General features: G+C 56.5%; 1 protein-coding gene and 1 long non-coding RNA gene across 5 annotated transcripts in view; one reads left to right on the forward strand and one right to left on the reverse strand.

Moving 5' to 3' along the window:
- The window catches only part of TESC (tescalcin), a 64,438-nt gene extending 48,387 nt beyond the window's left edge, over window positions 1-16,051 (forward strand). Inside the window, exons 1-7 of one of the 3 annotated variants that reach the window (XM_036824080.1) lie at window positions 342-379; window positions 1,643-1,723; window positions 7,553-7,692; window positions 9,355-9,416; window positions 9,514-9,621; window positions 13,464-13,511; window positions 15,804-16,051. In XM_036824080.1, the coding sequence (XP_036679975.1) occupies window positions 357-379; window positions 1,643-1,723; window positions 7,553-7,692; window positions 9,355-9,416; window positions 9,514-9,621; window positions 13,464-13,511; window positions 15,804-15,881 (540 nt within the window). In that variant the 5' untranslated portion in view covers window positions 342-356 and the 3' untranslated portion in view covers window positions 15,882-16,051. Of the gene's footprint in view, window positions 1-341; window positions 380-1,642; window positions 1,724-7,552; window positions 7,693-9,354; window positions 9,417-9,513; window positions 9,636-13,463; window positions 13,512-15,803 lie in introns of those variants that run through there. The other 2 variants (XM_036824079.1, XM_036824078.1) reach the window with 2 other exon arrangements.
- On the reverse strand, window positions 2,678-7,529 carry LOC118880386. Of its 2 annotated transcripts, XR_005016270.1 has the most exons (5): window positions 7,202-7,529; window positions 6,010-6,082; window positions 4,180-4,318; window positions 2,951-3,032; window positions 2,678-2,736 (listed from the first exon to the last, which is right to left on the reverse strand). It is a non-coding gene; the product is annotated as an uncharacterized LOC118880386 (long non-coding RNA). The 2 variants fall into 2 exon arrangements; XR_005016269.1 differs by lacking the exon at window positions 7,202-7,529 and having other exon boundaries at window positions 6,010-6,570.
- Window positions 16,052-20,688: the final 4,637 nt, after the last annotated feature.

The raw sequence follows: 20,688 nt of genomic DNA on the forward strand, positions 1-20,688 counted from the left end.
GCGTCCGGGCCCCAGGCAGGTCCTGCTTCTCCTCCCTGAGCCGCAGCCTCCCCATCTGTAAGGTGGGGGCAGGACAGGGGTCAGCTGTGTGATTACAGAACCTTCCAACTCTGACAGTGCTGAATTCTCCGTATATGTGGCACTTCCTCCTTCCCAGCATGGGTTGGTGCTAGTTTCGAGTTCTGAATCTGAGGGCCCCTGGACATCCTCGTTTTAAGTGGCTAATATCCTTCCTCCTCCTCCCCACTGGGCGTGCCCCCTTATTCTCCGGAATTACCAGCCTGTGCCCTGGGTCCCTTCCAAGGCCACTGCCCGTTGAAGTCCAGGGAGCTGGAAGCAGATTCCGAGAACAAAGGATGGCCTTATGCGGGAAGGTCAGGTAGGTGAGGGACTTATCTGCCTCCACGCCTGCAAACTCACAGCCTCTAGGACCCAGCAACAGAGTGGCTGTGTTTGAAATTCACCCTCTCCTGCAAGCGTCTCTCCTCTCTCTCTCTCTTTTTTTTTGGCCGTGCTGCTGTTTGGCATGCAGGATCTTGTTCCCCGAGCAGGGAGACCAGGGATGGAACCCACGCCCCCTGCAGTGGAAGCGTGGAGTCTTAACCACTGGACGACCAGGGAGGTCCCTCTCTCTCTCTCTCTTTTTTTAAACAGCTTTACTGAAATACAGTTCACATATCCTACAATTCACCCACTAAGATGTGCAATGCAATGGCTTTTAGTATGTTTACAGAGTTATGCATCCATCACCACAGTCAATTTTACAACATTTTCATCATCCGCAAAAGAATCCCCATACCTTTTAGACACCATTCCCATTCCCCATCACTCCCAATCCCCCAGCCCCTGGCAACCACTAAGCTACTTTCTGTCTCTATGGATTGATCTGTTCTGAACATTTCATATGAATGAAATCATACGCTATGTGGTCTTCTGTGTCTGGCTTCTTTCACTTAGCACTGTGTCTTTAAGGTCCGTCCATGTTGTAGCCTGTATCTGTATTTCATTCCTTTCTGTGGCTGAATAATATTCTCTTATATGGATAGACCATATTTATCCAGTTATCTGTTGGCAGACATTTGGGGTGTTTCTACTTTATGGCTGTTGGGAAGAATGCTTCTGTGAATATTCATGGGCAAATTTTTATGTGGATGAATGTTTTCATTTCTCTAGGGACATACCCAGCTATATACCTAGGAGTGGAATCCCTGGGTCACATGGTAACTCCATGTTTCTCACTTGTTGAGGACCTGCCACACTGTCTTCCAAAGCTCCAAGCCAGCATCCTGCTTCTCTGATTCCAGAAGGGCCAACTGAGGGTTTCCCTACCTGGGTTCTCTGACCCCTTGGAATGGGGTGCAGATCTTGTGTCGCTGCATCTTCCTGGGGGTGGATGTCTAGGACGTTTATCAGATTCACAGGGGCATCTCTGAGCCTCCAGACCCTCTGTGGTCCTGCCAGTCCAGAGGTTAGAGGAGGAGACAGACCGGTGCAGCATATTCCAGTCCTGTCTCATTCTGGACTGTTCTCGTGGAGTCTGCTCAGGATAAAAAAACACAGCTTGAGAAGTGATGAACATGCTCTCTGACGTCTGCTTTCTTTTCTCACTCTTTTCCCGGTGTGCCCCCTCCTTGGTACCCAGCAAGGAGAACTTCAACAACATCCCTGACCTGGAGCTCAACCCGATCCGATCCAAAATCGTCCGTGCCTTCTTCGACAACAGGTGGGCCTTTCTCCTGGAACTGCCGATGGTGGGTGACTTTGGGGGAGCATTTGCCCTTGTAACTGCTTGCATGACTCGTGTGCTCGGAACAGCCCCTTAAGCTGACGCAGAGAAGAGGGGGCTTTGTCAGGTAGGAGCTACAAGCACAGGTCCGGGGTCTGGCAGTCCTGGATTCATGGCTGGGTGACTTGGGACAGCTCACTCAATCTCTCTAGGCCTCTGTATTAGTTAGCTATGGCTGTGTAACAAATTACCCCCAAACTTAGAAGTTTGAAACAATATATATTTATTGGCTAACCATTTTTGAGAGTCAGGGATCTGGGTTCTCAGGCTCAGGGTGGGTCAGTTGGGGCTACATTCACCCGAAGGCTCGACTGGGGGAGGCTGTGCTTCCGAGCTCACTCTCCTGGCTGTTGGCTGGAGGCATCTCATGGACCAGTCACCAGGGCTACCACACCTGGCAGCTGGCTTCCCCCAGAGTAAGATGTTCCAATGAGAGAGAGAGAGATTGGGCACCTGAGATGGAAAACACCATCTTTTGGTAACTTCATCTTGCAGATAACATGCCATGACTTTTGTTATATTGTCCTCATCAGAAGTCACTGGGTCACCTCGCACTTGGAAAGGGGACTACATGGGGCATGAATACCAGGAGGCAGGATCACTGGGGCCCCTCTTGGAGGCTGCCTCGGTTTTCTCACATAGAGAACGGAGGTAATAATAGCACCTGCCTCTCAGGGTTGCTGTGAGGCTGTGCTGAGCTGAGGTATGTTAAAGAGCCAGGGTAGCTGTCGTTATGCTCAGCACCCTGGCTTACAGACTGAGACAGAGAGAGGCACCATGGACAGTATCCCAAAGCTGAGGCTGACACCAGAGCTCACGTCCCCAAACGTTTAGTGTCGTCGGAGTTGAAAGACTCACATATCCGCATGGAGATCACTGTGTCTGAGGCTTGGTGGAGAGGTGCAGGGGGGAGGGGGGAGGGGGTCGTGCCCTCTCCAGGCTGCCAGAACCTGTGGACAAACACACCAGGGGCCCAGGCCTGACACCCTGTGTCTGCAGAGATCTCTGAGAAGCAGGGAGAACTGGCAGAAATAGGCATGTCCCTTCCTTGAGGTCATATCATGGGTGGGGACTGCCGGATGGGTTTCAAGTTGTACGAGCCTGAACCGCCCAGCTCTGGTTCTGCCAGGGCTGCAGGGCCCTGAGCAAGACTCCGGGCCTCACCTGTTCACGGGTTGGGGCTACGGGGTCCTCAGGCTGCCCCAGAAAATGCAGAGGCCTTCCTCCCGGACCTGTGGGGTGAGACCTGAGGAGAGAGTGCCCAGGAGTTAACTAGGCAAAGCAGAGAGAGACCAGAACTGCACGTGCAAAGACCCTGTGGCACAGGGAGTGGTGCGAGTGGCAGAGGGGGCCTGGCTGGAGCACAGAGAGGCCAAGCATGGTGAGAGGTGTGGGGTGGGCAGGGCCCTCAGCTCCTTTTTAATCCTGGTTCTGCCTGCGGAATCCCAGAGGGAGGCCTGGGTGGGCAGTGAGGCAGAGCAGGATTGGGGGCGCTGGCAGGTGGTGGAGAGGGGAGGTGGCAGGGGGAGCGGTGATGCGGCCCCCAAACGTGGAGACGACGTGGTTGTCGGGGCCTGGAGTTGGAGGCGTCACAAGAAGATGGTACAGGGTGACCAGAGCCTAGTGATGCCTAACATGTGTCTGTATATACACATGCCTGCATGTATGTGTCTGTGAGGCTTGTTTCCAAACGGCTGGACGAGACTGGGCCAGTTGTGAAGTTGGCCGGGCCCCGGGGACCCTGCCTTCTGTGGGTTGGAGCTAGAGGGGCTGGTGTCTCCTGCAGTACTAGGTGTGCTAAGGTGAGGAGAGGAAGACACCCAGAGGTCCTGGCAAACCCTGCTTCCCCCGGGCCTGTGGGGCCCACCTAGGGCCAAGGGCTTGGTTCTTCCGTCCTCACCACCAGCCCAGGAGGAGACAGGTTGGGCTGGAGAGGGGCCCGAGGGAAACCTCTGGTATCCTGACTCGGGGGGTGGGTTTCTCAGGTGAACACATTGGTCCAAACGTTAGATATGTGCCTTTTACTGTATGTAATTATTCCTTAAAACAAATCTGGGGACTTTGCTGGTGGTGCAGTGGTTAAGAATCCGCCTGCCAATGCAGGGGACATGGGTTCGAGCCCTGGTCCAGGAAGATCCCACATGCCGCGGAGCAACCAAGCCCGTGTGCCACAACTACTGAGCCCGCGTGCTATAACTACTGAAGCCCGCACGCCTAGAGCCCGTGCACCACAACAAGAGAAACCACCGCAATGAGAAGCCCGCACACTGCAACGAAGAGTAGCCCCCACTCGCCACAACTAGAGAAAGCCTGCGTGCAGCAACGAAGACCCAATGCAGCCAAAAATAAACAAAAAGTAAATAAAAATAAATAAATTTATAAAACAAACAAACCAAAAAACAAATCTGGCCTGAGGTGGCTTGGCACTCAGCTGTCCCCTGTGGAAACTAGAACAGATCCAGGAGTTGCGTTTTCAGCTCTTAGGGTGGAATTCAGGCGTTGCCAGGCCACTGTCCATGAGTGCTGCCTCTGCTGAGGGGACAGTGCGTGGGCAGGGGCCAGAGGACAAGAAGGCGTGCCCTGAGTCCATAGTCAGAGGCAGGAGAGACCCCCTACTGTACTTGGAGCATCTGAGGTTAGGACAGAGCTCTTAAGGGCGGCGCAGGTGCAGTGGCACCTAAAGGATGGAGGAAGGGGCCTTAGTCGATCAGGGAACGCTGAGTGCCCAGAAGGTGGACATTGAAACAAACTTTTGGGCCCCTGGGGAGGGGAGTGTGGTGGGAAGGGGTGGTGAGAGCTGGGCGGCTGGGACCAAATCTCCTGGGCCTGGGAGACCAGGTTGGGGGCTTGGGGGTGACCCCAAGAGCTGGAGGAGCTTCCCAGAGGGCATCGAGCAGGGGAGCGACAGAGTCTGATTTGCTTTTTGCAAAGCTCATTCTGTCTGCATGTGGTGTGCCCACTGAGACGGAGGAGGCTGGACCAGGCTGTCCCAGGAGAGACGAGGAGGGATCCCAGAGAGATCAGAGGAGTGAAGCTGGAGATTGACTGGATAGGATGGGGACGGAGTCGAGGGATTCCCGGGCCTGCAGTGCGGGCAGCTCACGAGGCACCTGCTCTAGGGAATTGCTATCGGAAGATGACGCGTGACAGTGAGCCGGAGAGGGAGGGCAGTGGCCAGTAGGGGATGGCGAGAGCCTCCCCTGGGGGTCCTGGGGCCTCAGCCTGGGGCGGCTGCTTAGAGACATGGTGTGGAGAAAGGGAGGCCCCGGGTGAGTCGGTGAGCAGCCCAGAAGTCACCAAATAGGGGAGGATGAAGGAAAGGCTTCCCTAGCCTGGACCCAGAACAGCTCGGCGCCTGTGCATCCTTCACATCTCGTCCTGTAAGTTCCAGCAAGGAGGTGGGGGAGGACTCAGAGGAGGGGCTGGAGACGGGATTTTCCTTTCAAGAAATACCAGCGTCCACCTTGCTTCCTAAGACGTTTTGAACCAAGAAGCTGGTCTTGGAGGGCAGTTTGAGCTGGGTCTGTCCCCACCTCCAAGGGCTCTGATCCTTACAGGGTCATCGGAGAGTTAAGGAAGCGAGAAGACTGCTCTGAATCAGGCATCCTTGCAGAACGAATGCTCTCGTGCTGGGCTGCAGATTTGGATGTAGCCCCTGTTCTTCTGTCCCCCGACCCAGGTCTTGGGTGCTCCGTTGTGGAAGTGGTCTGGAGTGCACGTGGGTCTGGCTCTAGGTGCCGTGTCTGGGTTTCCTCGGTCTCTGCATTGTGCTCACCTTTAGAGACCGTGATGCTGGCCCATGTGGACCTCCCGGGGACACTCGGAGGAGAAGGGATGCCTAGCCCCTGAATCAGGTCCTGATGCTGAGGCAGCCAGGTCTCGACCTTCCCTGAGAAGGACACGTTCGTGGCCAGCCTGCCCCGGGGTTTATCACGTGTCCCCCGAGCTCACTGTCATCCCTCTCGCTGCAGCCTGAACCCCTTGAGAAGGACGTGCAACCCAAACACAGCGAAAAGTACCTCCGAGGAGCCCGCTAAATCCTGGGGATATTTTTACGCCCTGTAAATTTGGACTGTGCCTCTGACAGCAAGAACTCTGAGATTATTAAAAATCTGCCTGGAGGAGCAGTGGAAAAACTTTGTAAGATAGAAGATTTCCGGGAAGATTGAGAAAAAACACTCAAAGACTAGGCTTCCTGGGTCCAGGAGAAGATCTCGCCTTACCTCTCAGATTTGTTGTTTCATGATCCACCTTCCCTGTTCCAGGCTTGGGAGCCACCTCTGTCTGGAAAATGTCCTGGAATGGAAGATTGGGAATAGCGAGGTCTCTAAACTGTGAAGTGTGGTGCACACTTCAGGGGCAGTATTTGAAAAGGAGTGGATGGGCCCCTAGAGAGAAAACCTCAAATGTATTCCTTTAAACCGAGATATGGTCCTAACCCCAGGTGGGACCCAAATGCATTTGACAAGCACTAGCCCTTGACTGTTAGTTATCCCGGGCCAGCTGAGAACTGTCTCTTTGCAAGGATGCACAGTGAGGGCAGAGGGACCCTCAGCCCATCAGCCCAATGGCCATCTGCACCAGCGGAAGTTGGTTAGTGATGAGGGTTTGGCAGCAGTGGGTCAGGAGCCCGTGTTTGGTTGGAGTCATCTCCAAGCTGTTTTCTCAACTCTTCTTCTCTGCCAGGACCCTCACCCAGTGGCTTTTCAGTGCACTCACGCATTTGCTGGGTACCCGCCGTGTGCTAGGCACAGGGCAGACCCAGCCTTGGGTTCGCTCCCTGAGCCCCGCCTGGAACGTGAGCCCTTTTCTTGCCCCTGCAGAAAAGCACATCCATAGGGATGTTGGAGTGGTGGGAAAGTGCACGGGGAAGGGAGGTGTGTGATGCAGGCCACACTGGGATTCTGTGCCCTGATCTATTAGAAAACCTGCCCTGATCTATTAGAAAACCTGCAGTCATTGGCAAGTTTTGCACTTTGGTAGGAAACATGACTCAGAGCTGCCTGCAACTGATCATTGTACTCAAGTTTTAAACAGCTTATAGCAGGAATTGGCAAACTTTCTCTAAAAAGCCAGAGAGTAAATATTTTATGTTTTGCGGGCCACATGGTCTCTGTCACAGCTGCTCAACTCTGCCTCTGTAGCTTGTAAGCGGCCACGGATACTATGTAAATCAATGGACCTGGCCGTGTGCCAGTAAAACTTTATTCATGGACGCCAAAATTTGAATTTCATGGAATTTTCACTTGTCATGAGATGCTATTCTTTTCTTTCCCAACATTTTTTTCAACCATGTTAAAACATAAAAACCCTTCTTAGTTTATGGGCTCTATAAAAATAGACAGCAGGTGGGATTTGGCCCCCAGGCTGCAGTTCGCTGACCCCCGATCTAAAGGCAAGGGTCAGGAGACGTACCTGGGTGAATTACTGCCTCGGTTTCCCCGTGTTTAAGTGTCCAGCTCTGTGCACCGCAGCATGCCCGGGCAGCCCTCCATCCCAGCAGCTGTGCAGTTGACCGTGTCTCCCCCCAGGCCCTCAGACGGTGATTTCTTGGGAGTGGGGGGGGCGCCGGGGAGGGGCTGGACTAAACTGCCCTGGGGCCCGGGGCCCCCGCGAGCAGGTTGTTGGGAAACAGAACCCAAGGCTGGGCAGCCATCGTAGCTGAAGTGTGTGCCCAGAAGGGCCGGGTTCTCGAGGGCTGTTGGTAGCAGAAGGACGAGATTCTGTTTCTAACGCATTTCCGACACCCGCTCGTTGCTCCCGTAGGAACCTGCGCAAGGGGCCCAGCGGCCTGGCTGACGAGATCAACTTCGAGGACTTTCTGACCATCATGTCCTACTTCCGGCCCATCGACACCACCATGGATGAGGAGCAGGTGCAGCTGTGCCGGAAAGAGAAGCTAAGATGTGGGTGTCGCAGGGCCCCTCCCCAGTGCGCACCTGGCCGCCTGTGTGTCCCTGAGTCCTGCTGCGCCCCCAGGGCGGGGTGGGGAGGGTCAGGGAGCACCAGCCCAGGCCTTGGGGAGGTTGGTCCCGATTTTCACACACAGAGGGTGGCATTTGCACCTCCCTCTCCTCCGAGGCTGCTCCATGGCCGCCTCCTTGTTGACACTTCTCAGCAGCTGGTGGTTTTCTGGGAACAGAAGAAGGTGTCATTGATTGGAAAAGGTTAATAAGGCCCTTGGTTTGGACAGACCTGGTTCAATCCAGCCCCTTCACTAAGCAGCTGTCTGACCCTGAACCTGACGGTGGGGATGAGGACTGAACGTAGGGGTGATGCTGAGGCTGGGTGAGATCTCGGGTGCTTCCTGAAAGTTCCTTTCTTCCCTTCCCTGGCCCATGACCAGCCACCATACGCAGCTTCACGGGGCAGCCTCTGTGGGGCTCGTCCGTCCTGGAGGAGCCTCTGCTGGCCCTGGGCTCTGAGCAAGTTTAGCTGGGATCGGCCTTGGTGGGGGATGGCACAGAGTCCCAGGGTGGCTTGCGTCACACCTCCCTTCCCCGTGCACTTTCCCACGACTCCAGCATCCCTCTCCATCCCACCCGAGGCAGCAGCGTCTTCAGGGACATGTAAACACGGGGCTTGGGCTATACTTAGCTCAGGACTGGATGTGTACTGAGGGCTGTTGGGGGCAGGGTAGTGATGCCTGGTGTCCGCCCGGCTTCCACACTGTTCCAAGGGCCAGGTCAAGGGGTGTGAGGGCTGTGGGATGGGATGGACTCTGGTTCAACCCCCCAGCTGCCCCTCCCTTAATGGGGTGGCTGCGGGCAAATGCCTTAGCTTCTGTGAGCTTGGCAGCCCTGTCTGTGAAATGGGCTCAGGGCAGCCCTGGCCTCACGGGGTCATGTGAGGATGAGGGGAGGAGATGTTTGCACAGCGCCAGGCTGGATAAGTGCCAGGGCTGAGGACTTTGTGTGCCTGAGGCTCCCTGAGGCTGAGCCAGGGGGCAGAGAGGTCACCTCCCCTTCAGCTCCTGGCTCTGTTGGGCTGCGGGATGCTGAGTTATGTCAGTAAAGGGACCACGTGATGTCACTGAGAGTGAAATAACCAGAGCAGGTGTGAATGCCCCTCGTACCATCAGGGGCCGGCTCGGATCAGCCAGGGGCAGGATGTAGGCAGCCGGGTCCATGATCTGCCACAGGCCTGGGATGACAGCCACCCTCTTGGGTCTGTCAGGAACGACACTTTGAAATAACACTGATCTGGCTTCCTGTTAATGAGACTATCACATCATCTGCACTCACAGTGTGCCAGGCGGTCGCTGGCCCTGGTCCACCAGCCTTAGCTCACCTGGCAGCACCATGAGGCAGATGTGTGGTTACTCCCATTTTACAGATGGGGAAGCTGAGGCTCAGAAAAGTTAGGTCACTCACCCAAGGTCACCCACCAGGAAGTGGTCGGTCTGGCCCCATGGCCTTTGCCCTTGCCCCCTATGGCTTTGGCAGTTAGGTTTCCGTTACTGGGGTCTTTTGCTCAGTTTGAGGTAGGGAAAGGTTGGGGGGCAGGGGGACCCGGGCTCCCCTCCGCCTTGCCTGACTCAGCCGCTCTCTCCCCCCTGCCGCCCCCAGTTCTGTTCCACATGTATGACTCAGACAGCGACGGCCGCATCACCCTGGAAGAGTATCGAAATGTAAAGTATGCTCCCGCGCCGGCGGGGCCCCAGCGCCTCCCCTGCCCTGTAGCCGGGATGGAGGCCCGAGGTCACGGCGTCTCTGCTCCACCGGCAGGTGGTCGAGGAGCTGCTCTCCGGAAACCCCCACATCGAGAAGGAGTCTGCGCGCTCCATCGCCGACGGGGCCATGATGGAGGCGGCCAGCGTCTGCGTGGGGCGGATGGTGAGAGCTGCCGGGTCCGGGCCCCCAGATCCCCCCTCCCCCTGCCCCTGCTGACCCCGCCGTGCCGTGCCCTGGCACTAGTCTGTGTTTCTGGAAGGCCCCAGCGGGCAGAGACTGTGCGTGTCCTGCTCGCCGCTCTAACCGGGCCTGGCGCCGACCACTGCTCAGAGGCCTCTCGCTGCTTTCCTGTCCCCCCAGAAGACCGGCCCGACGTCCCAACCCCCGGGGGGTCGGGCCAAGCAGGGGAGTCTGGGCTTTGGGGGCTGTAGACCCCACTATGTAGCTTCCTCGGGCTCACGGGCAGCGCCTGGCACAGCCCGGGCTTGCTCTCATTTAATTATTAATGAGGGGATTTGTGGCCTGGAGGGCAGGCGTCAGCAGGGAGCTCTCTTGAGGGCCCACGATCCGGGGTCCAGCGAGGAGCTGAGAGCAGCGGGGGGTGACGTGTAGATGAGACAGAGGAGAGGGGCTGGGCCATCAGGGCTTGTGTGCTGACAGGACGGGAGGCCCCCTGCTGACAGAGACGAGAGGATTCGACCAGAGGCACTTGCAAGGCTGCTACGGTGGCCCAGGCGGAGGGCCGGGCTCGAGCTGTGATAGGGAGGAAGGCGGGTGGGACCACGTGAGCAGGAGCTGGACCACAGCTGGACACAGCTGAGGCTTGTCAGGGTCCGACTGGCGTAGAAGTGGCTGGGTCATTTCTTGGAACCGTGCTGTCGGGCCTGGGGTGACGTCGGTGAGTTAGAGCAGGGTTTCTCTGCCCGGCCTTGTTGACACGTGGGGTTGTCCTGGGGTTGCAGGGGGTTCAGCAGCCTCCCTGGCTTCCACCCACTGGATGCCAGTCACACCCTCCAAGTCGTGACAACCAACATGTCCCTAGGGCGGGGGGGGCGAAGTCACCCCCAGTGCAGAACCGTTGGCTCAGAGGGGCACAGGAGCGAATGGTCAGGGCAGTGGTGACTGGCACGTCGTATGAGCGGTCACTGCCGGTTTTTCTGTGCTCAGATGGCGCTGTCGTCAGGGTGGGGAGGCACGGACTCTGGCAGGCGCCCCCTGGAGGCTCCAGGCAGCCAGGTGCCCCCAGGGTCACCTGTAGGGTGACCACACAGCATGTGCAGGCACCGTGCTGGCTTCTTCACGTGCATCACTTCATAGATTTGTAACCTTGCTTCACTGGTGGGGACATAAAGAATTTTCTGGACTTTGGGGGCAGCGACCTTTTTGCTGCGCTCGGTGGACTCGCTCTTGCAGGGCCGGGTCCAGTCCAGTCCAGACAGCCCCTGACGGAGGGGCTCGGAGCCCCGCGGGAGCCGTGCGGGCAGGCACGTGACCATCTCCGTGGACTTTGTTCCCTGAGGGTTTCGGGTGGTCCCCCTGGGGCCGTCCCCTCTGGCTCCTGTGTATTTATAGTGGCTGCAGCCCCAGACACCATCATGGCTTTGGGGTGACCCCAGCCCAGATGGAGGGGTGTTTTCCTGCTGGAACCTGCTGTTTGTGCCCAGGCCTGTCATCAGGAGATGGCGGGCCCGGGCCTGCCCCCAGGGGCGGGGTCTGAGGTCACTTTCTTGGCCTGTATTTCATTTGTCTGCTTCGGGGGCCCAGGGGGAGGCTTCTGGCTTTGGCGAAGCCACCCCTCTCAGCCAATTAACTGCCGCGGAAAAGGGCCGGTGACCTCGGTGGGGAGCGCGGGGATTCCGCTGCCGGGTTGCCCGAGCCAAATTCCCATTTGATTTAATGACACTCTCCTTCGTTAAACTGCTCCCTGTCCCACTCCAGTTTCAACTGGCGACAGTTTTCTTAATTTGCTGTAGTAAAATTGTTGGCAGCTGCTGCTCTGCATAAAAGCTGCACAACCTTAGAAGCCGGGGCATTCCGGGAGTCTGTGCTGGCTTCCCGGGTGTGTGTCCCGCTCACCGTGTGCATCTTTCTTTACTTACGGATTCTCTCTGTGCTCTTAGAATATTTTCTCGTGTGATCGTCTACCAGATAAACACAGAGGCGCAGGGTGAGGGATGGCCGAGTCAGTTCATACCTGTGGCCTCCAAGGACGCTTAACATTTCTGCCAGCACCTCTCGCCAAAGACAAATGACGCATCGCCCCACTGTAACGGACCTCCGAAGCCGGCTGTCGACTGCGGCAGTGAGCTCTTTCCGGGGTGTTTCCCTGGAAAGCCTTGTTGTGGCTGGAGGCTGGGGCAGCTGTGCTGGGGTCTCAGCCTAGGGCGCTGCCCTGACCCTGCAGCCCCTCCACCCGGTGCCCGCCGTCCAGCCCGGGTCTTGGGCCAGCGGGGCCTTATCTATAATTAGCTCCCCTCGCCGCCCTAGGAATCCGGGGTCTCTGGCAGGGAGTGGGCGACCACTTCTGTCTGTGCCCCTGGGCAGGAAGAGTGGACAGCCCTAGGGACAGGGCTGGCCCAGGCCTTCTAAAAAATTGGTGTTTTTCATAAAATTAAATAGTATATCCAGGGGACTTCCCTGGCGGTCCAGTGGTTAAGACTTTGCCTTCCAATGCAGGGGGTGCGGGTTCGATCCCTGGTCGGGGAGGTAAGATCCCATATGCCTCTCGGCCAAAAAACTAAAACATAAAACAGAAGGAATATTGTAACAAATTCAATAAAGACTTTAAAAATGGTCCACATTCAAAAAAAAAAAAAAATCTAAAAAAAAAAGTATATCCAAAATTAGATTAAGAACAGAACCCACCTCTGGGAGCTGTTGTGAGGTCTGCATCAGTTCATGGTAATAACGTTTGTAAAGTGCACGCGGCCAACGCTCAGAGAGCGCCTGCCGATGTTTTCTTAAATACACGTAGGAACAAGTTTCCGAGCGGTGCGGAAAGAGAAGTGCGTCTTTCCTGGCCCTCCTCCCATCGGCCCTGGTCCTTTTCCCTAAAGGGAACTGCCCTTGATGGTGTTTTTCCTGACACAGGCCGACGTGTACACGTGTGTCTTTCGGTTCCGATTCACACAGAATGGCGCTGAACTGCCACGGCTCCCTCTCCCCCATGCTGACCCCACAGGTCCACGGGGCAGGTGGCGGCCGTCTGCTTCGTGATGGGGGACAGAATCTGCAGGTGTCTTTCTGCTCCTTGTGTGTTTTTTTCCGCCGTGTGTGTATCTTGGAGCCTTTTCCATATCAGCAGGTCTAGATTGACCCCTTTTTCGTGGTAACCAATAGCCAGGGCGACCACGATTTATTTGGCTGGTCTTGTATTGACGGGCAGTGGGGTGTCAGCCCAGCTTTCACTGTCACAAAGGGCGCCGTGGGGACTTGGTCTTAGCAGCATCAGGGGCAGGAGCTCCATTTATCATCTCGTGTGTGTGCGGAGACTGGCACTGCCAGTGACTTGGCAGGTGGGAGGCCCCTGGGCCAGATGTTATCAGGGTGACTCACTTGGCCCTTTCCCCAGTGTCTGGAGTGCAGGTCGGCCCAGAACTGGTCTTACCAAGGCTGGTTTGAGGAGGCAGGACTAAGAGATGGCAGGAGGTGTCTGCCGGTGGGCGTACTGTTGGGAAGTGGCAGGAGGCGGCTGTGCCGGGTGGAGCGAGCCCTGCCTCTGTGCCCACCTCTTCCTTGCCCACCCTCGCCTGCTCTGTCCTCCCTGGGGGGCGTGGGTGGGGCCCTGGTGAGCCTGCACCACCTTCCGTCCCACCATCGAGCCAGTGAAGGGGACGCTGGAGTTCAGGGCCAACAGCCTCGAGCTGGAGGCAAACAATCCAGAATGTTCTCCCCATTCTCATGATTCTCCCTAAATGGCCCCAGCCTTCTGTGTTGCAGGGTGGGGGGAAGATGGAGAGTCTCCAGGCAGAAGCCCCTCACTGCACCCTGTGCTCTGTCCCCAGGAGCCTGATCAGGTGTACGAGGGCATCACTTTCGATGACTTCCTGAAGGTGGGTACCTGGGGGTGGGGGTGGGCACGGGGGCTGTGCTGGGGGCTTGAGGGGGACCCTGCTGGTCAGGAGGAGATGGGCGTCTCTGTGGAAAGGGGTCAAGCCTGGGTGTGGCCTTTAAAATAGTTTAAACTGGTTTTACTTATTTTTATTGGAAAGGTGATGATAGGTATACAGTCAGAACAACTAAGCAAGTGCAAAAGGGCCTGTGAGGAAAACTCCATTTTTCTGCCCCCGCGAGTCCCTGGTCCCCCTTCTCAGAAGCACCCTGTTGACAGTTGGAACCAGGGTTCTGGAATGTTCTGTGCCTGTACGAGACCTGCTCTTCACAGAAGCACACACTGGTGCTGACCGCGTGTGGTTCTGCCCTGGGCCTCGCAGTCCGTGCTGTTTGTCTGGCTGCCCACCTTCCACCCCTGTTAGTGGACGTTCAGGCCTCGCCCAGCCTTCACTGCTACAAGCCTGCTCGCAGGCTGGGAACTAGGGCCCTTCGCTGCTCTGGCAGGCAGATCCCCGTGGCAAGGAGTCGAGCCCCCCGTGCTCTGCCCGTGCTTTGGCCCTGAGCATCCCAACAGCGGTGTCCCCGAGCCCCTTCCAGGAGGCGAGGAAGATAGGAAGTCAGGGGAACGATACCCAGCGTGGCTCCCGGGCCGGCCGCCAACTCTCCGGGTGGCCCGAGGGAAGCAGGCCTGTGCCTGGGTTGGGGCCGGGGACTCTGGTGAGCTGAGGGGCAGCTCGGCCGGGCGCTCCCCCAAAGTCTGCGCCGCCAACCTGGCTAGTCATGGCAAGAGGAAGGGGGCGGGCGGCACAGACCTGGGCCTGAGGGAGAGACCCGAAGGGCCTGCTGGGCCGGAGGAGGACAGGCGCCACCCTCCGCCGCCCCCAGGGCTGGGCAGGGCAGGCAGACTGGGAGAGGCTGAGTTGGCGTTTGTGCCACAGGTCACCTTGGCTTGTTCTGAGGTCTGCGCTCCAGAAAAGTGATGACACTCAAGCAAGAACCAGAATAAGGAGTTAGAAGATCAGGGAGGCCAGGGAAGCTTAGGGAGGAGGGACGGCTGCTTTAAGCCAGAAGATAGGATGAAATCCAATTTTGGCCTCAGAAACCAAGCTTCTTCCCCAGAAGGCCGCCCCCGCCGCTGCCCCGCCTCTAGTGTTCCCAAGCCCGTTGCCTCTGCACCGTGGGAGTTTTTCCTGACCAGCCGGCCCATCCCATTCTCTGAGCCCCACAACTAGCCTCTTGCCACCTGGCATCACCCGGCCTTTGGCAGAAACCACCCTGGCATCCAGGTATCTTCTCCTGGGAACGTCTTGTTCACCTAACAAGGAAAGCACTTGGGGGACCGTAGGCATGTGACAGTGGCAGGAAATGTGCTGAGGCCTCCCTGCCACTTGGGTGCCCACAGGGCTCTGCTTTCCCCAGCCTCAAGGCTGTCCCTGGAGATGTTGAGGGTGACAGCTTGACAGTTTGAAGTTCTTACATAAGCAGGGAGACAGTGACAAGTCACTGCCCACCACGTCCCTCCGTTCCTGTTCGCATCCTGCCCGCCACTTCTCCATCCGTGGTCCTCTTGGGCCCCGAGTGGCCAAGGAGCTGGCGAGCGCACAGTCCTGCCCGCTCTGGGGCTTCCTAGTGTGGCAGATACAGGGTCTGGTGGCCTGAGTGTCCGCTAGGGCCCTAGCCAGGATGGACCGTGACGGCAGTGCCAATAGCAGGTATGTGGTGATGGATGTGGTCTTTGGCAGAAAGTACCTTTCCTGGGCATGAGCTTGTCTGTCTGGAACATGGTGACCTCCTATCCCTGGGACGTTGTAAAGACCTAACTGTTGTGACCTTTTAATTAATGATGATGGCTTAATGAAACCTTATAATTGCACAGCCCTTAACAGTTTATAAACCGCTTCCGTGCATGATTCCCCTGGAGCCCCCAGAACATTCCGTGAATGGGCAGCACAGGTGGTGGTCTCGACATTTTTCTGGTGAAAAGGAGGTTTAGTGTGGGGTTAAGGAATTTGCATGAAAATCACAGAGCCTGAAGTGGTGGGTGGGATTCAAGTGACTTCAGCTAAGAGCTTGGATTCAGTACTTAATAACAACTTGCTGTGACAATCCAGAAAGAATCCAAATGTCAGAGCCCAATTAACCAGCAGAAAGGCAGATGGAAGTTTCTCTTCCACGCTTCGCACTGGATTCCACCTGCGGGAGCTCCTCAGCGGGTGGCGGAGGAGGGCGGGTGGGAAGGTGGCCGAGGACCCCGGTGGGGATGCCCGCTCACACTGCTCCGTCTGTTCCAGATCTGGCAGGGGATAGACATCGAGACGAAGATGCACGTCCGCTTCCTTAACATGGAAACCATCGCCCTGTGCCACTGACTGCCCCTCCCCCACGGAGAGCCCGGGCAGCGAGGCCCCCGGGGGCCCTTTTGCTGCAGCTCTTGTAAACAGTCAACATCCCTCGCTCACCTCTTTTTCCCGCAGGGTATGGTACACGGGGCTTTGCTGTTTTTATCTCCAATAAAAAAGAAAAAGGGTTTGTTAATGAACGTGGCTCCTGTCTGTTCCCCACGTCCATGCACGTGGCCTGGCCACTTGGTGGCCCGAGGCTGGCTGACGGTGGGGAGCGAGGAGCAAGCGGAGCGAGGAGCAAGCCGCAGCAGCAAGTCTGCAGAGGCTGGTCTGCAAGGGGATTTATTGTCTCCTTCCTTTCTGGTTTATTTTGGGTTAAGTATTTGCTCTTTTCCCTGCTGAGTGCTGGGAACTTGCCCGCCTTCTCAGGCCCCGGCAGGGAAGTAAGGAGAAGCAGCCCCTCACTCCATGGGGGCAGGGACTTGGGTGGTGGGGCTTCCTTGGTGCCGTGACCGGATATTCAGACCCAAGGAGGAGACAAGAGGAGCTGAGCCTGAGCCAGCCGCAGTGAGTGCCCGAGCTCGCCCGGCGGTGTTGGGGCCGCCAGCAGTCAGGGACCGGCGGGGAATGGGCTGGGTGTGCCCTGCGGCCCTTCCTCAGGATGGGGGCCGGCTGCATAGTCAGCACTCCACTGTCCCCAGCGCAGCAGCAGCAGGGGAGGTGACTGCCCCAGGTGGCATCTCCCACAACTCCGGCTGTCACCTTCCGGCAGTGGGGTCTGAGGGGAGGAAGAAACAAAGGTCATTCATCTCGGTTGGTGGCAGTGGCCCATGAGTCAGCAGAGGGCTGGCAGCCGGTGGTGCCCTGGTGACCTGCTGACTCGCTCGGGAGAGCTGCCATCACCGTGGTCACTGGTCACTGTTGACATTCCAGGCCTCCTCCTGGTAGTTGCTTCATCCACACTCGCCGGGAGGCACCTTCCTAGCCTTCCAGGAAAGTTCCCCTGATAATTGGCTATTGCTATTGTTTGCATTCTTGAATTTGTAATTCAGTTTTGATATTAAGTGTGCTTTATCTATCTTATACCCACATGTTGGGGTTCAGAATGTAACAGGCGCCCCCTGGAGTCTTCATCCGACGCCCAGCACCTGGTCTTCCCTTCCCTGAGGCAGTCATGATGGTCCTTCCTCTGACATCCGCCCCCCAAAGCTGTGTTGTGCACACGTTGCTTAGGACGAGATTAATGTCAGTATTTAAAAGCCAGCAGGTGTCCTGAGGGCGGCAGTGGAGCTGGGAAACCCTCATCATTTAGACAGAGCTGGCGCGGGCATCCCACCCCGGTGAGCGTGCGGTGGACCGGACTGAGCCTCCGACCCCAGCTGTGCCTGAGGAACACCAGTCTCCACGATGGCGCCTGACAGGCAGGCGGCCAGGGGCAGCGCGGCCACATCTCTGGTAAGTAGAGGTCTGAAGTCACTTCCAGAGCTCTGCTGCTTTTTTTAACTTTTTTAAATCGAAGTATAGTTGATTTACAATGTTGTGCTAATTTCTGCTGTACAGCAAAGTGACTCAGTTATACATATATATATATATATATATATATTCCTTTTTTAATATTTTCCATTATGGTTTATCCCAGGAGATTGGATGTAGTTCCCTGTGCTACACAGTAGAATCTGCTTCTTATTTAGACTTGTGCTTAATTCCACAAATATTTTGACATTTTCAAAGCAGTAGGTCAGGGCCAAGGCTGTGCTTCTTACCCTCCAGGTGCCGGCAATGGGGTGGGAAAGTGGGATGTGATCTCCCTCCCCACCCCCGCTTCTCCTGCTGCTGGGATCAGTTGCTCACACCCCTGGGTGCCTGGCAGCCCACAGAGGGAATCTAGAAAGGCCTGGTGTGGGGAGATCTGGTCCTATTTAGGTGCTAGTTAGCTATCGTCCAGGACGGGTCTCCAGTGAGACCCCTGCAGCCTGGCAGAAGCGTGCATCCCCCTGCCCTCCCCGTGCCCTTCCCTGCCCCGCACTACTGCCAGGGACCCGTGGAGTTACAGAGCAGCAGGACTGCTGGTGTGGCCACTGTAGGCTGGATTTTCTGGGATTCTCCCAATTTGCTTCCATTTTGTTCTTCTCAACAAAGGCAGTTCATTAATGTAAAGTGTTTTTATAAATAGTAGATCTTCCATCAGCCCCCCTGCAGAGCCTGCGTTTGGGAGACATGGCCAGTGTGGGCACAGGCAAGCGTTTGCCCTTGTTCAGCCCACCGAGGGCCGGCCTCGTGTCTTTGAAGCCTCAGCTTACCTAAACCGCTAATTAAAATGAGATTTATCCACCCTGAGCCCAGTCCATACTGCTCAAACCCAAGCTGTTTGTTCACCGTCACTGAGGATGTCGTCTGATCGGCAGGGTTGGTGCTCATTTCCACCAGAGGGCCGGCCAGAGTCCGCCTCGGGCTCCCCCACCGGCTCCCAGGGCACTGTGTGCGTGATGTGTTTTCACTCATTTGGTTGTTCCGGGAGTGATCGGGGTCTTCTATTGGTTGGTGCGGACCTGCTCCTAGGAAGGGTGGTTATTCCCCCCAGTCTGCTGGCCTTTGATTAGAAAGAACGAGGGTCACTGCTCTGGGTACGCATCTCAGGACGGCTGTCTGGGCAGTGCGGTCTGCAGAGGCTGGAGGCTGGGAAACGGCCCCTTACGGGCTGGACTGGTGGGCGTGCCCAGGAGGGGCTTTCTGGCTGCCGAGACCCTGAGGGAGTGTAGCACCCTCCCCCCATCTGAAGCAGCCTGAAGCAGGTGATGTTTGTTCTAAAATAGGCAAGTTGAGAAATTACCAAATGCACTTGTTTTACAGCTTTCCTTTCATTAGGAATTATACCCCTGTGACTAATCAGTGCTAAGTCAAATATTTGAAGTCAGTGCTGCGAGGGCCTCAGGCTGTGGGTGGAGGAGACGGAGCAGGGACAGTGTCGGCAGCCTGCAGGATGAGGGTGAGGTCACCTCTCTCCATGTTCTCCACCCATTTCCCAGGAATTGGGTTGAAAGCATAGTACCAAGGGGAAAAGTTACCAGAACTCGGCTTTTGGCCATTAAAAGAATACGGCAATTTGACACAAACACGCCAATTTGGTAGGTTTACAAAAGGGCTGTGTAATGGAAATCTAATATGAGAAGCTCAGGGGAAAACTTCTGCAGCCACGTTAAACATGAATTATGGATAAGGGAATGCAGTAAGATGACAACAGCTTCCAATTTTGGCCAAGCACCCTCTGAGGGAGCGAATTATTGCTAGACTTTAACAAAACCATTACATTTTTTTCTGATCCCGGGCACTGGCAAGTTCTCGATGTGCGTCATGTACGGATCGGATCCTTGTCGCTGAACAGTTGAACCTGTCTCCACTGCCTGTGGTTCACCAGGCCGGAGCTGAACTGCAGACGGCACAGTGACTTACGCAGGCTGATGGAGAGTTAAAGATACAAGTTGCCTTGGCAAGTGTTCTGCAAACACCTGCTTTGCAAGCTGTCCTCCCACACAGTGACCTTGGGAAGGCCTTGGACAGTTGAGTGGGAGGAGCCGGGGTTTTCACCACGACTTCCCAGGGTGTCAGTGTTGCCTTTGTCTCCAGGCTCTTCTGGAATCAGTGAACAAGTGCCAGCAGGGATTCGGTGGTGGATGAACTTGGCCCCAGGAGGACTGAGGACTCCGACGGGCACACGGTGACTCCTCTTCCTTCTAATCTGCATGTTGACCAAGTCAGCAAGGGGCTAGGTTTCTGGTCTTTACCCCAGGAGTGGTCCAAGGGGCAGCAGTAAGGCTGGAGGATGTACCGAGAAGCAGTTTATGGCCGCCTCCATCTTAGAGAAACGAGGCGGCAGCGTTAGTGCTAGCACTGGGCGAGGGGAGAAAAGATACAGTGGTGGGGCGGGGGAGCCTGCCCTCCCTCCCTAGGGGATGAAAAGGTCCCCGGCACAGAGCTTCTGCCTGGAAGCCCCTGCCCACCATCAGAGGCAGAGAGCAGGCTGGCACCCGCATGGCAGGGGCCGGAGCCCAGTGAGAGGGGCTGTGCCATCGCCCATCCCAGGCAGCCTCCGTCCAAATCGCTGCATGGCCCACTGCAGCAGCCAGGGAGCCATCTGGCCTGGCCGCCGGTGAGGTGGGCAGGTCTGCGAGGCTCGGCGCCGCGGACAGGCGGCCAGCACCACACGCTCCCGGCTGCCACAGCTGCTGCCCAGAGCAAAGGTCCCAGTCAGGAGAGCCAGCCGGCCCCCGCCTCAGCCATTGTCGTAGACCTGCCCGTCCTGACAGGCAGTGGACGGCCTTAACGAGAAAGCTGTGCCCCTACCAGGAAGACGTTTTTCTCTGAGGATGAGCGAAGTTGGTTTGCGGTGACCGGTGTTTGTCATTTGAATGCAGAGTGGGACACGCTATCCCCTCAAACGTGGGGCCTCTGGTTCTGGGGAGGGGTACGGAGGACTTCATCCTGGTGTGGTCAGCTCTCCTGCACAGAAAGGACCAAAACTCCACTCTTGGGGACATTCAGTTTTTCCTCGAATCAGCTGAATCTGGTCAGCCTTGGTAGGGGAGGTGATGCTGGCCCTGGGGTGTCTCTGCAAATGGACTATTGCCTGGGCAGCGGCAGTGGCAGCACAGGGCTGAGACCGCAAAGCACAGCCTAGCGGCTGCAGATAAAACTCTCAGGGCTATAGTTCCCTTGGAGAATCTGATGAAAGAGCCATACTTCCTCCCAGAAAATGCCCTTATGCACATTTTCACTTACGGTTGTGTGGGTTTCTTGGATCCTGGGCTAGGAACCCCTGTAATAGTGGTTCTGGGAA

The sequence above is a fragment of the Balaenoptera musculus genome, chromosome 14, assembly GCF_009873245.2.
Source record: "Balaenoptera musculus isolate JJ_BM4_2016_0621 chromosome 14, mBalMus1.pri.v3, whole genome shotgun sequence".
NCBI lineage: Eukaryota > Metazoa > Chordata > Mammalia > Artiodactyla > Balaenopteridae > Balaenoptera > Balaenoptera musculus.